General features: G+C 42.6%; 1 protein-coding gene across 1 annotated transcript in view; it reads right to left on the bottom strand.

The window, feature by feature from the left end:
* Positions 1–16,066, bottom strand: part of pappa2 (pappalysin 2) — a 75,387-nt gene that overhangs the window by 59,044 nt on the left and 277 nt on the right. Inside the window, exons 1-5 of the mRNA XM_022748081.1 lie at positions 15,365–16,066; positions 11,310–11,542; positions 9,805–10,032; positions 9,068–9,666; positions 373–521 (exon numbers count right to left, since the gene is read on the bottom strand). The exon at positions 15,365–16,066 is cut by the window's right edge and continues 277 nt beyond it. Of these exons, the coding sequence (XP_022603802.1) occupies positions 373–521; positions 9,068–9,666; positions 9,805–10,032; positions 11,310–11,542; positions 15,365–16,066 (1,911 nt within the window). The remainder of the gene's footprint in view (positions 1–372; positions 522–9,067; positions 9,667–9,804; positions 10,033–11,309; positions 11,543–15,364) is intronic.

Raw genomic sequence — 16,066 nt, 5'->3', positions numbered from 1 at the left:
CAGTGGTGCAGAGCCCACACTGTCATTTGTTTGTTTGGCTGTTGTTGGGTTGATTAGTCTTCTCCAGTGAAAGGGGGAAGTAATGATTGGAAGAGGAAAGAGGCAATGTGCCGGGGAGAATCTCTGCCAGCTTCAAATGCTCTCCCCATCTCATTTGGATACCGCCAAAGCAGACAACAAAGGATGGAGGGCAAAGACAGAGGAGAACGGTTGGATGAAAAGAAAAAAAAAGAGACACAGGATAAAAAAACAGACAAGGAGGAAATTAAAAAGAGAAGAGTAAAAATTAGAAAATGTTACACAGACAGTAGAGACAGAAGCAACGAAGAGGTGTATGAGTAATATGCTGTAGCTTCATGTAAATCTGCTAACCTTGGTGGGTAAGAGCCTCCTTTGCCCATGGCCAGGTTGCAGCTCCTGCCAGCTCTTCACGCACTGAGTTGCTGGCAAAGAAAACATTGAGTGTGTCAGTGCCGCTCAGGTGTAGCTCCTCCTTTAGCTCTTTCACACTCATGTAGGCCCTGCAGAATTAGAAAGAGGAAAGAAAACTTTCAAACATCCGAATGCCCAACATTTATCGTTTTCAATTTAGGCTAAGTAGTTGTTTACAGTTGGGAAAGAACATGAATATAAAGCAAAAGATGAATGGCATCAGCATCCATTAAAGCAAACCGAGCTGAAAAGGTGAGTCCAAAAGCAACTAATAGCAGCTATAAACTTTGAATAACGTGCCAAGTACACACATTAAACCTACTCTTTTGAGCTGAATGAGATATTGTCTTTGTTTCCTTAACAAATGAAGATGGTGTGCTAGTTGGAAAGTGTTCTGAAAATAAACTTACATATATACACCTGATATCTTGAGAGAGAATATATATATATATATATATATATATATAAAGTAAAATGAGCTACATACATTCGTAACACACAGTGTAAGGTTATGCTACAATGTTTTAAATACATGTTGACTGTCTTACTAGAAGCTGCATGGTTCAGAGGATATTTAGCCTAGCTTAGCACTGGTCGCAGAGGAAACAACTAGCTTAGTCTTAAGATAGTTTAATCCAACAAAAAAAAGGTTGAGAGAGACAAATATGGTTTTAAACAGCTCTAAAATTGTCTTACTCACATGCATCTTGTTAACTCGGAAGCTAGTCACCAATGCTGCCATAAGTCACAGCTGTTGTTTTTTTCAGAGTTAGCTAACAAGGTGTGCAAAGCTAGCAAAGTCATAAAGAGACAGGAGTACTGTGTACGGTTTAAGCTGTTTGAGTTGTTTGATTTAAACCACATGTTTGTACTTTAAGCAAAATACAGATATAAAGTGCAATGTGTTAATATTACAGTTTTGGAGGTAGACTAGCATTGGGCTGGCTAACTAGCATTAGAAAGGAGAATGCATCTAGACTCTGTGCTAAGCTAGGCTAAAAACATCTTGGACCAATCTCTATTGTACGCAAAAAGATGAAATCATCTCCTCTAACCCAAGGCATGATGGCAAACAAGTGTGTTTTTCAAAATGGTAGCATATGCCTGTTAGCATGGAGACCGTTTCTGCTCAAGGTGCTATTATAAGTGGATTTAGGGACTTAGTGTGGGGCATCTTTAACAGTTTAACAGTTTGCTTCAATCCATCAACATCAGTTTCTTCCCTATAACGTCAGATCATAACTGTTTGAATTGGTCAGGGTACTTCAAACCACTGCCCCCTGTAGTTCACCACCCCCATTCCCCACCTCGTTCTCTCTCTGACTGTGATAAATTACCCTGGACGTACTTTGATGTGTGAAGCCGATTTTGTTTTTGCCTCGGCTGTGGTGATGTCACGTGTTATTGCTCTCCTTTGCTTTCATAGCTGGAAAGCTTTTGTACCTATCACCATTAGGGCCTACTGGTTCTGAGACCTTGCACTGGGGTCTCATCGACTGCCTGGTGCTCACACGCCAGACAGTTCAGGCTTTTAGCTGAGCCTCCCATGGTTTCTGGAACATCACAGCTGCTTAATGAAAAGAAAAAACTGGCTGTCAGTGCATGTACCTCCATGCATCTGCCCTATGGTAATAAATATCAACACTGCCAAGTCTTACAATGGTGCATTAGTGTACTGTTAGGTCAAATCCGTTAATATTTATAAAAATACATTTTGTTAAATGTTTGAATCATACATAATTTTGTTTGTGAAATCCGGCTTTCTTTCATCTTGCACAGGCAAAATATTGGATTTAAGTGTTTCTCGGTGATTATAACGTAATGGATTATTGTTTCATGTTGTATTTCTCAAGCAGGGAATTAAGGTTTTACGTGATTGATCAATTTCAGCTGTGGGACTAACTTTGTTAAAATTACTAAGCCATACTTTAATATTTACCTCAGATACTTCAAGTATATTTGGATGATTTGTTTTATGTCTGCTTCTTAAAAAAAGACGTTAAAGTTTATGCTTTTGATCAAGCTCAGCTGTAGGGCTAAATTTATTAATATTACTTAACCATGCTTCAATCTTAAAAGGACTGAAAGTGCTTGTTTGTTTCCATCAGAAATATAATTCATATAATTGCTCATTAAAAAACTCTTCAGGTTTGGCTCAGTGCAGCTTATATTGTTCCAATAGCTTGAGGGAAAGACAGGTGAGCTTGTGACTATAAGATCTCGGCTTTCAGCTGGGAAAAATATAGATGGATGAAATAAGAAAGAAGTAATCCCCATCCGCCCATACACTTCTGTCAATGTACCATTAAGTGAGGCACTTTACCTCTAAATTGGTCCAAAGGTGTTGCTCATCAGCCAAGAGCTCTGCATGTGTGTAATCCTCCCCCTAATGCAATCCCTCCCTGAGTGCATGTGCAGTACTGTAAATAAGAATGTGTTTTCTCAGGCACTTTGCCTGACTAAATAAGGTTTAAGATTTAAGATGCTTCAGGGAAACCCTCTGCGTTACTGAAGCTGAGTTCAGCCGAGGCTGCGTGCAGTATCCATCACCCCGGGCTGTGCAATTACAAATGACAGAATGTTGACCACTAAAGAGTTGACTCTTTAACTTCAGAGAACGCCTCAGTGGAAGTCGAAAGCCAACCTGGCAAAAAATAAATGGCTCTACATGATCGAAGTGAAAACCCTGGGTACGAGTTAACGAAATTACCATTTGTGGGCAAGTCAAACACTGCGTGAATCAACAGCAGAGTCAGCACTAGCGCTGTCACCATGTAAAAGTGTAGATGTGTGTCCATTCTAAATATTATTGTTGACAAGTCAGTTACTTTGAACCTTTAAGAAGCAGAAGACAGACTAAAAATGTCACACCAAAAGCAGACAAATATTTTGACATATTATATGTGCCTTGCCTTTGTTCAATGTTATTTGCTGACATAAAGTGAATACAAAGCATGTATAATCCAAACAGTTGCTCCTCGGGTTGTGATGAATACAGTGCTAGCAGAAGATACAAGCTCCCACAGATAATATGTTAAAAGTTACTTTTATTGCATGAGTGCAAAGCGCCTCATTGCAGCAGCACACAAGCACACACTGAGAACCAGCAGCTCCCAGCAGTCACGTTTACACTGTTTGCATTTGTTTGCATTCGTTTCAAATTTGGAGAGGCATGTGTCAGCCAGGTCAGCACATAGGCCGCAGTGGTCCATTCTCTATACCTCTCCCTTGAACAGCAATTGTCCAGTCATAATCTGGTAACTGTAAGTAAGTAATACAGGCCTGTCAAACTCCGACTTGCTCCATAAGTTGAAGGAGAATGCATGAGGGCTGTAGTAAGAGCAATACTCACTATCTACAGTTTGGAGGGAGGTCTTTTTTTTTCAACCTTTTGAAAACCAAAATCATGAGAGCAAAAATGTAATAATAAGACTCGTTGTGCAGGTAATTGACTAACAGAGGGTGAGGAAGTCTGTGTTCCTGTTTTTTGAAGTGAGCGAAATTCTAGTATTATTTTATTTATGTGTTAGCACTAATTAGCCGGTATCAGTGTCTGCGCTCGCCATACTTGGCTTGCTGGCTTAGCTCCATAACTAGCTAATTATCCAGCAAATGAATTAGCCTTGGGGTGGCCTTCGAGCAAGACTGCTGTTTATTTATTTCCATGAGGATGCTAACGTTTTTTCCTGAAGCATGTAGTGCCTCAGTCTTTTACCCCAATATTCTCAAGCGCATCTTTTAGACCCTTTTAGATTTTCATTTTAAAACAAGACAGTTGGTAACATTAAAGTCAGTTGGAGACATTATTTTCAACCAACCTACGCTAGCTTGATTAGTTAGCTAGCTACAGCTGATAAGATCTGCTATTAACAGATATCGTTTCAGTTAGCAAAATCAATGGTCGAACGGTCGAATCAAGAAACAGCTTTTGAGCGGTGTATCTGCAACCCTTGCTGTTGTAAACTGTGTATGTGGCGTGCGAGAACAGAAAGCTGAGATGAAGGCTGGCAACATCAACGAATCAGCTGTGAGGAAGGACTGAATCAACAATCTCGGTCTGATGTAGACCTGCATTCACCATTCGGGGGAACATTGCAGTACCTGTTTTTTATTAGTAAATAAAACACAATACAACTTGAGCTGGATAAAACTTAATCTAAAACAACAACATCATGCATGAGATACACATGCACGTAAAGCTTCAAACAAGTCTAGAACAGGATTGTTCTTTCAGGGGAGTTGCCTGGAGCTATTTCCACAGAAGTGCATCGTCCAGGATTTGCTAACCAAAAAATGTTAGCAAATCCTGGACATGTGTCTCAGCATAAGTGGACATGATGTCCCACACTACCCCATCACTCCCTATCCACCCTTGCCTCTCTCCCTCTGTCCGTCTTTCCCCTCCGCACTTCCTTTTCTTTATTGTGCTGCCAGAATCTGCAGTGTACCTGCCCATCGCTCTAGAACTGGCTCTTCACAACAGATTTTTGTCGTGACAGCAGCTGGCTTCAAAAAACCTCTGGCCCTGTACTGGCCAGCAGCAGCTGCACACGTATAGGGTCCCAAAATCAGAATACCTGGCCAAGAGCTTAGAGAGAATAGGGAGGGGGGATATCAAAAACCCAGATCCCAAACATAAAAATGGTTCAGTGCTCCACAAATGCCAGCAAAATGTCATCCTCAAATTAATTCTCTCTCTGCCTGAGAGAGTTGCAAGTCGGGGATCCAGGGACACGCACACATGAACACAAGCATGTCGAAGCACTCACACACATAAGCATTTTCAACAAGCTGGGGTCAGGACCTTTCCAGAGGACCTACACTACTGTTCGTCCGTCGGGCCCAGTTTTTACGACACTCTGGTCCCCTGTGTGTTGGCTGTTAATGTTGTTTTCAAATGAAGGGGCAGTAGCTTATAGACAGGAACTCTGGCAAGACTCACTGCAAGGGTTACATCACTGCGTAGGAGCACACACATACTGTGACTTTTAAGTTTAACTTTCAAAACCCAAACATCAGACGCCTTTATTTATGAAAGTCTCCTGCAAAAAAAAAAGAAACTTCTGCACAGGACCAGATCGAATCCAGAGCCGTGATTTATAAAACCACCAACAAATCAGGACATTACATCGATGTCTCCAACTCTTTGACATATATCAAACTAAATCGTATTCCAACACTTACCCAAAGGTAAGTGTTGGCGGATATATTTTCATTTGTTCTTTGAACTATTCTTTGCAATAACCATCGAATTAAATCACGCAGCATTTGATATATTTAAGAATAACAGCGTTTGTTGTTAAGTTTGTGCAAAACAACAGAACGGATTGCTGCTGTCCAACTTTTGTCATTAGTGTCCATCTCTTCACTGTAGAGTATATAGCGTAGGATGAGACAGGAAACATCTGACTCTAACAACTACCAAACCAAACCTTTTTCCTGTTTGTCTTCCCATGTCTATCCCACTAAGCTCATGACAGAACAACATAAATTAACCTTTACTCATGACACAGGTGAAGAAGCCCCTCCACGAGCCAAAACGATGAGACCACACACATGCAAGCCAGCATTTTATGTTTTTTTACCTTTACCTAATTTCAACCATGTTCTTTTCCAGCAGAAGCTTGTTTCACATTCACACAGCTGCACAAATTCAAACCTAGGAGCTCCACAACAACAGCCTCCTTCTGTTAGCCACTGGGAGCTGTCCAGTTAAACTCGTCCTCTTCTCACTGTACATGTTGCACGTTAAGTGCCTTCCTCAAGGGCACATCGTGTTTTGGGGTAAAAGGAAAGTGAAGACGCAACAACAACTCCAGGTTGCTCCTTTGTTTTCCGGGAACCGGAAATTTGGTAGCCTGGCGGTCGAAACCATGATTTGATAACCTTTAGGCGACTGCTGCCTAAAGTACAAAGGAAGCTAGGAATTAGAGGTGACTGGCGCCCCTCTTACACCTCCCTTTCCCTTTTTTTCTCAAGAGAGCGACCATGTGTTTGGGCGCTACCATACTACATAGTGGAAATAAAAGCTTGCTCTGGAAATGGTACGTCATTTTGAAGAATAGCTATGCTACCCAAATGCTCCTGGAAAACGTAGTTACCGTATTTCCTCAAATAGTGGCCGGGACCTTTAGTTACCTCATCTGCAGAAGGTAACAGGCCTTTATTTAAGGGATAGGCTTTTATTAGAGGCAGGTCTATATTGCTACTCCCCTACACTGCAAACAGGATAGCAATATTTTGTAAAATGAAGTTTAAGTGCATATGTATCTTGATGTAAAAAAAAAAAAAATCAGACGCATTTATGGTGTTGAGATCTACGAGTTTGTACAATTTGGTACAAATCCAGATAATAATCTGGATCTGGTGGAAGAAAAAATGCTGATTCCACATTACACACAGACTTGTACTTATTATTAAGTAACAGTGCATATGGCACAGCAGTGTTCAGGAATGCTTCCATCAGTATTTCATTCAACATGCAGCTAATAAAATTACTCAATAACAATAGTAGCTGTGACATAGAAATGAGACAATTCATAAAGCTGTAGAGCTGTATGAATTGTATAATGCTAATGTCATCGTTTCACAGATCAGGTAATAAAACCATAGCTGTCTCATGTACGGATTAAAGACAATAAATAATAATAATCATTATTATTATTATTATAATAGTAATAATAATGAAGGACTTAGTATTTCTCCATCACAATGTATTCCTATGAGTGGAGAAGGCTTTGAAACTTTTTCATACCGTTGTGGATTTCAACTCTATTTATTTAAGCCATTGCCAATCATAACACTTACAGAAATGTGTGGTGCAGTTTATTATCAAAATGTCTGTTAATTAAGATGCAGAGCTGCAGTACATCATTAATAATACACCCACTAAGTCATCCAGAGACATTAAGATGGAAATTTCAACTTAAGTTACAAGGTTGTGACTGAAGCGCAAGGAGTTGTAATAACAAATCTTGTATATTAGTAGAGATCCATTTGCCCAAGTATAAATGGAAAAAAAACATCAATCCTACTGTTTTAAAAAACATTAATACATCCTTGTGTTAAGCTGTCACAGCCTGTCAGCTCCAGACATCAAGTGTTAAATCTGTCACTTTAAAAAACAGCTCCAACTCCCATGTTCTGTTTTCCAGTGTAAAGCTTGTGGTTACAATTTGGATTAAAGATCGAGTCTTTAAGAAGCTGGGCCCGACGACCTCATGGCAAGACTTCATGCAAGCTATTTGGAACTCTGCGTGAGCCTGTCTGTCAGACTAAATGGAAGGCAGCGGGCTGCCGCTTGAGTTGTTTAGTAAAAATAAGTGTGTACTTTGGCCTGTTAACCCACCATCCCGACTTCACAGAGCTCTCCCTAAAACCGCTGGGGAAAGTGAGAGTACCAATTTGTACATGTAGCATGTTGAGCTGTTCACTGCACAGCCCTGCTGAAGCACTGCAGCGTGCTACGACAGATTTTGTGGCCATTTATGCCGCGAGACTTCTTGCTTAAGGAGAAACATGTTGTTCTCACTGTCTTAAAACTTAATCCCCCTGGTGCTTCCTCTATTATAGCTCTGTAATGTAGCCTTTCATCTTCTCCTGCTTCATCAATACAAACTGATATATAGGCTATTCAGTGAAATGTCTGTAACCAGCAACAACCTCCACCTGAAAACAAATTCATTCATTCCTAATGCAACCTCAACTGTTATTCGGTAAACAGCACGAATTTAATCAGCACAACTAGAATCACCACCTGGTGGTTGTACGCCTCTGCCAACCAGTCAAGCTGCAAGAAATATGGTCTCAATCTCTCCTTTCTGAGTTACAGCATTGAATAATGGCCGCAAGTGTTTTAAGCAGAAAATTATGATGTCACAGTGAAATTGACCTTTGACCTTTTGGATACAAAATGTCATCACTTCATCATTTTATCCTATTAGACCTTGTGTTAAACTGTGTCATAATGAGCGTATGAATTTATGAAAAAAATATGAGTGTATTAATGTGAGTTATGGCCAAAAAACATGTTTTGGGAGGTCACAGTGACCTTGACCTTTGACCTTTAACCACCAAAGTCTAATCAGTTCATCCTTGAGTCCAAGTGAATGTTTGTGCCAAATCTGAAGAAATTCCTTGTTTTGTGAGGTCACTGTGATTTTGACCTTTGACCTTGACCTTCCTTAAGCCCAAATGAGACATTTATGCCAAATTCGAAGAGATTCCCCTGAGGAGTTCCCAAGATGTTGCGTCGACAAGGCCGAGGCGTTACTGAGATGTGGCCTTCACGAGAATGGACGGACGGACGGACGAACAAGCCGAAAAACACTGTAACAACTTAGTAATCATCATTTCCAGTTAAGCTAGCGTTACTGACACTGAACACTTCCTGCGAAAATGTTGCAGCTCAATAGACGTAATCCCTCCACTTCCTGACGGGCTTTCAAAGTGAGAAATTTACACTAAGTGTTAAGTGTCATTCACAGCTGCTTAACAGCGATCCAAAAAAAAAAAAACTACACTTTGGGAGCGATCGTAAATAACAAGCGACTGAAATCAGTATCTCTGTTAAAAAGAGAAAGTCAGAGCAGCAGAGTGATGAGAGTGATCTCACATCTGACTGTTCACACTTCACCTGTCAGGGGACTCGGGATCGAAGCAGGTCTTGAGGACGTCAGTGATCTCCGGGTCACAGCAGTCTCCGTCATCGTAGTCGTAGTGTATGCTGTTGCACTCCATGTTACAAACCCCATCCTGTCTCTTCCAGTTGTAGCAGGGCCCCAGTCGGAGGCAGTCCCCCCCGTCGTGGCCCGTTCTTGGATGGTCGCACTCGGGGTCACATTGGCGATTCCCGATCTTTCCAATTCGGCAGTTGCTGAGGATAAACCTCTGTTGGAGGCTGGAGTTTCTGACAGTGTGCACGCTCAGATCCAGGGTGATGTTGTAGGGGCGAAAGGCCTCAGTCAGAGCCTGGTGCTGGAGTTCAATCTGGGCTTGCGACACGGTGGGGTTTCCGCCATCGTCTTTGGAGAGGTTGACGATCCGGTAGCGAACTCGCTTGGGGGCACGGAGCTGCCAGTTGTTGTTGTAGCCTAAGATGATGTCGGTGTTGTCGCAGGGTGTCAGGCCGCAGGGTGGCGGCAGGAATGAGGAGACAAGTTCTTCTTCAGGGACAGGAGTGGTGATGATGGTCGGATGGAGGCCAACTTTATGCGGCATCCACTGTTGTTCCACCTACAAGCAGAGTCCATCAATATTTCAGTTAACTTTAATACTATTTCCAATCGCTTTCAATACAGAACAATTAAATAACTAGCAAGAAGAGCTTATTTAAAGATTGTATAATAGACAGGGTAGAAACTAGACAGTTACATTAGTGAAGTCAGCCCACATCGCCAGGACCGGCTCACTCTTGTCGATTTGAAGTGGTCGCTTCAGCAGGTCCTCATGAGAGCGGGCGTAGCCCCATAAAACCACACCCCCTACATGGCCCCTGAAACTGGGTCCCTGATCTGATTGGTTACTGCCGAGGAAGAGGGTCCTGCAGGTCCTCATGTAGGGGCTGTACAGATTCCCTGACTGGAGATTGCTTTCTCCCACCTGAGAGGAAAAGCAAGAGAGGAAACGGCACGTGAGGAGACGAAGGGGCAGAAAACAAATATCTCTTCATTTCATTATGTTGTGAAAATAATTAACGACTAATGGTCTGATAAAGACAATTTCCTAATTTCATGAGACTTTTTAAAAAGAACATCTTAGCGTTAAGCTACAGCTGTCAGTGTGGCCATTTGAAGTCATGGCTGTCAACACTGCAATAGCCTTCACATCATCAGTAGTTCTGTGCTCCATCAAAACACATGAAAACCAGCTGCTTCTGATGACGCATTAATGATGGATTGTTCATAGGTGCTTAAGTTCAAACACCAGATCTGTTCCTCCAAAACTGCATATTGATAAGCCAATGAGAAACTACCGTTGGCTCTCACTGTTCTACAACCCTTAACTGTGAACAGGCATTAATAAAATTTGATACTGAAGCAAGGAGCAGTATCATTAAGGTATTAAAGGTCATTCTTGACCTTTAGTAGTTTGACACAGCTGGTTTTTGCTTTATTACATTTACAGTCTATAGTAAATGGAGTTTGCTCAATTGTCATGATGAAAGAATCTCTGTAACTATAATGATTTAAAGGTCCTGTATTGTATAAATTGAGATTTCCATGTGTAGTGTGATTATAGATCAGCTCTAGCTTCTATATTAATACTGTGAAAGTATCAAAGCCTCAGTCCACAGAGAAATGCACACAGCCTGTATTCAGAAACTGAGCCTTAAAACCAGCCGTCAGGACTTCTGTAACTTTGTGATGTCACAACAAAGCAGTCACCGCTCTCAGCCATGCTCAGCCAATCAGAAGAGTGGCTCAGAGCTTCCTCTCTTCTGATTGGCTCACTGACCTGTTGTTACCAGAGCTCCAGAGAGAAGCCTGAGAGAGGAGATGTGAAACTACACTGAGATGGATTTTTTTCTCATGGAAATCAACACTTCAGAATGAAAGTGTAAAATATGGGAAAATAAAGAAAAATACAAAAAGAAAAAAAGAAAAAAAAAGAATATATTATTTATGTTCTTTAAAGTTCAGTGTGGGAGCCTCTACTGTGTTGGGCTGTCATTTACAGTTGGCGAATCTCTCCTCTCCTCTGCTGATGCTGTTGGCATTGAAGCTAGTTCTGAGAGCGCTAGCAGCATCCCTGCCCTTGGAAATAGATGAAGACCTTGCGTACTATCAGTGTATTTACAGAGATCAAGAAGCTAAAAGTGAAGCAGAGGCAAATGAACATCCCCAACCGAGGTTCAACCATGCACCAAAACCACACACCTTAGCTCCATCAACATACAGGGTCATGTTGTGGCCGTTGTAAGTGGCCATCAGGTGAGTCCAGGCACCGGCGCGGTATCGGTGGTGGCTATAGACAGTGGTAGATTTTACGGCTCGGTCCGTCCGAAGCGTGAAGTAGAACCTTGCGTCTTTGGTACCGTCTGGTTCCACGGTGCGAATACCTACAGACCAGCCCTTCTCACTCAGTGAATGGGAACAGTTGTCAAATACACCTATGGCATGGGGGGTGGGGGGGTGGGGGGAATGGGGAAAAGTCAAATAAATTATTTAGAAGGAAAACTTGTGGAAAAACATGCAACTTTTCTATTGCTGAGTCAAAGGACGGCACATGTACAAATGGGCTTCACCCTTAGGAAAATGAATAAATAAACACACTAACAAGCAATCTGTCCAAGTGATTGCAGTTCTGTGGACATAGGAGGACTGAGAGAGAGAGACAGAGAGAGAGAGAGAGAGAGAGAGGGAGAGAGGAGCAGATAGAGAGTGTAAGACAGACACAGAGAATAGACAGAGCCAGAAACAGCAGGAGAGAACAGAGAGGGGAAGAAGGACGGAGGTATTTCACTCAGCCAAGGCAAGGCCGTGATGTTTCCATCTGCTGTTGCAACAGACACACACACAGATCCACATCTGCAGCCCAGATGTCTAACACTGGGACAGCGAGGGGTCAGGGAAACCCTTCACCCTCCTCAACGCAGTATGTGTGTGCATGTGTATATGTTTACTCGCGTATATGTGCATGTGTGTGTAAAGTGGGCACCTGCAGCAAAATATCCCCAAGGATATTTTTAGGATGCGAGCCAGTTTTATGGTTAAGCATTTAATTCAGTTAAAGAAAGTGGCAGTAAAAAACAAAGGCTATAAAACAGTATAAGCAGTATAATCAAGTGAAATAAATTATACTGTATATATTGCCCATTGTACTACCACATGTGATTGGTCATGGTGACAGGAAACAACAAGGTTTATGGGAAATGTGGTCTTCTTGTTGTGAGACATTTGCACTAACCCACATATGATTAATGCAATCAGTCATCTCCACCATGGCATGATTTGTTCGCCCATAATTATAATATTGAGTCCAATTACATACTGATGTTTTAAAGCTGCATTTACGGCCACTTCAGGGGAAACACAACTAGCCAAAAAACACAACGCTGACATAAGAGAGTGACGTATTTTTGGAGGACAACCCCGGAAGTTAGTGTCACCCTGGTTCCCTCAACACATAGCCAACGGGAAATAAGCAAAAGTTTACGATAGGTGAACAAATGAACACATGAAGTTGGAGGAAATATAATCACAATCTCTCTTCCTGAGTTAACGGCTTGAATAACGGCCAGAGGTGTTTTTGCAGCACATTATGACATCACAGTGGACCTTTGTGCACTTGGATACAAAAATGTCATCACTTCACTGTTTTATCCTATTAGATATTGGTGTTAAATTGTGTCATAATTTGCGTATGAATTCATGAGTCATGGACAAAAACATCTTCGTGAGGTCAAATTCTTATCACTTCATCTTTGAGTCCAATAAGTGAATTGTTTGTGCCAGATGTAATTAAAGTCCCTCCGGGCGCTCCTGATATATCGCATTCACAAGAACGTGAGGTCACAGTGACCTGACCTTTCACCTTTGTCCACCAAAATCTAATCAGTTCATCGCTGAGTCCAAGTGAATGTTTGTGCCAGATCTGAAGAAATTCCCTCAAGGCGGAGAAACTTTTTTAACCTCTTGCCTAAATCTGAAAATCAATTCCAGTGTTCAGACCCACGTCATTTACTCTCCTGGCATGTGTGGCCCCGTCCACACTGGAGCGCCTCTTCAAACCTGTTTTCAACTTTTTTATTTATTTATTTTTTTCCAACATTTTATTGCTGACAAATATTTGAACCGTCTATATTTTTGCACTCTGGATGAATTTTGCCAGAGTCACACCAATATACTGGTTCATTATTTTCAGCATATACTAACAAATAACACATTAGTATTGCCGTGAATGTAGGCCAAATGCAGTAAAGTAATCAAAATGCATAATAAATCCCATAATAATGCAGCACTTAAGGAAATGTAGGAATAGTGTCATCACTACATTGTTTGTCCAGCAGCCACTTTCTGTACTCTGCTGTTTAATTCTGCAGCACATGGTCAAAGGTACAAACACACAGATCTATAGGATCATCACTGACCATTAGGAGTCAAACTAACGTCAATGTCATGTTTAAGCAGAAACAATGGGGGAGTTTGTTTTTCACTGTATTTTGTCGGATTCCTTCAGGACACTACAAAGAGAAGGGGCCTGGGCCACAAAGTGCCGCCCTCACATAAGGAAGCAATGAGGGGGGAAAAAAAAAAAAGTAATGTAAGTAAGTAATGGAGTCGGATCTTTGATCAGAGTAAATGTGAGCAGACGTAACAGTTTGTGGTCTCCCTCACTATCTGGGCAGCTGCGGTGCTACACCATAGCGTTTTTTTTTTTGTTTTGTTTTGTTTTTTTTTTTATCCTCTTCATTTTGTTTGACGTCCTCTACGTGTTGTTCTGTCAAATGTGCAGCTTTTCAAATACAACAAAGAAAAAAAAAAAGCAGCTGATGTTGATCATGTGAAGAGCCGGGCTTAATGAAGGTTTCATGAGATCAATGCGTCTGCATGCCTCTGCTCAAAATCAATGGAAACCCACAGACTAAGCTAAGTATGAGGAGAGAGACTGAATGAAACACACCCTGGGAATTTTCACGGTTATGTAACCACCAAATTTAGGCAGAGTCTGTGCCCTTGTTGTGACAAAAAAAAAAAAAAAAAATGGCGTTAAGTGTTATTGTCATCTGAAAACTCAATATAGATTATTGTGGAAGTTATCAGCTCAGTCTAAACACTCGTGAGGCTGCAGTTACCTCTATTTATCACCTGGCGAGGGTCTTTAAAGGAGTAGTGTTTTGTTTAACCATCGTCATTACCATTAATAATACTGACATAATAATAAACATCTTCATCATAATCAGCCTGTAATTTTTACTGTAGCTAATGTGGCGTCTATCGTCTTCCTTTTATAGGAAGTATACGCCATCGTCCCCAGGTGTCGTCCACTGTATCAGCAGTGACCCAATATCATCCAACATATTGACCTGGCTGATTTATCAGTCCGGCTCTACTCTGAAGCCACGTCTTGCACTCGACCTGCATGAACACTATGTTGTCAGTGGTAGTTGATGATTGTCTGACTATCAGTAACTTTAGGGACATCCTCAAATTTCTTGTTTTCCCCCTGCAGTCTAACACCTGCACATACTGAGTTTAGAGTCAATCAATCATATAAAACTGAGCATGGTAGAAAGTTCTAACATTTAAGAATCTGAAAAGAAGAAAACATTAGATAATTTTGCTTAATAAAGTCGACTAAACAGTTAATTATCTCATCATAATCTTTCATTGTGATCTGTGTCATGACTGTCACCATGTCTGCAACAGAGTAAACCCTGGATACATCCTGTCTGACCTTTTTGCCGTGGAAACCAGCCTCCTGGGACCGCTATCTTTAACAAGAGAGTGTCACACAGCACAGGAGACTGCTGTTAAAGGGTAAACCCAAATGTCCTTAGGTTGGTAGATGACACACACATACAGCAGAGCAAAGAACACGGGATAGTGAGCAGGCAGACAGAGTTAAAGTAAAGAAGTTGGAGACTCACTGGCCACAGAGCGAGAGTCTAACTAGGGCTGTGTATAGGCAGATACAGTATGTCAACCAACAGGAGGATCATATGAATAATCCTGAAACAGATGATTGGAAAAGCAGGATGAGCAGGCGGAGGACCAAGCAAAGAGTTTGTGACTAGTAAGAGACTTCAGATCCACAGATTAGGTCAGTAAGACTGGAGAAAAAAGATGTATTCCCCTACTACTGCCATGCTGTCACTTAGCAAGGAGTCAACACTCAGTATGGCCCTAAGGCTGTGGTGACTGCTCCCTGGGGGGGGGGGGGCACTTTCAGGGAGATGGCATTGATGCAGACATGATCAGTTAACACCCACCTGCTATGACTGCTGGGTTGCTCTGCCCTCCTTCGGGCTTCACCCACAGCTCCAGGCTGAACTTGTCTCTCGGCAGCTCCACCCTTGCAGCCGGTTTCATCTTCAGCTGCTCCCGACGCCCGCTGAAGTACAGGGCGGTCATCCATGAGGGGGGCACCCGAGGCGGTGGGCTCCCCCACGGAGAAGAGCTGCCGACGGGCAGGCTCGCCGGCGGATCCGCCTCTTCCACCTCCCCAGAGAAGTCCACGGCACCGTCCTCCACAGTCCCGGTCGAGGGCTGCCGGTGTCCATCTCCCTGGTGCAGTCCGTAGAGAACCCGGAGCCCCCTGGAATCTGTCGAGCTGTCGGGGAAAACTTTCTCCCGGTTGGACTTGCCGTCTTCCTCGTATGGTAACGTTACGTCGACGCTACGAGCAAGTCTGGAGCGGGCGCCGCTTGGCGACTGCGTGTGGCCCGAGGAGGAGGCGCTCTGCCCGGCGTCTTTAAGCGGAGACGTCCCGGGCAGCTGTGTGGCGTCTGCACTCACACCCTTTCGCTCTCTCCTGTCGTTTGCGGAGCGTTTCTCATACAGCCGCCCGGGCAACGTAACATATCCGTCCTCCGCTCCCACCGTCACATCCTCTGTGTCGCCCCAGCCTCCCTTCTCCTCAACCCGGTGCACCCCGGTGTCACCCCTACACCCTCCTGCACAAACCACAGGAG

Source organism: Seriola dumerili, unplaced genomic scaffold (assembly GCF_002260705.1).
Source record: "Seriola dumerili isolate Sdu_G_001 unplaced genomic scaffold, Sdu_1.0 BDQW01000116.1, whole genome shotgun sequence".
In the NCBI taxonomy this organism is placed as follows: Eukaryota; Metazoa; Chordata; class Actinopteri; order Carangiformes; family Carangidae; genus Seriola; species Seriola dumerili.
This window is presented reverse-complemented; position numbering and strand designations above follow the sequence as displayed.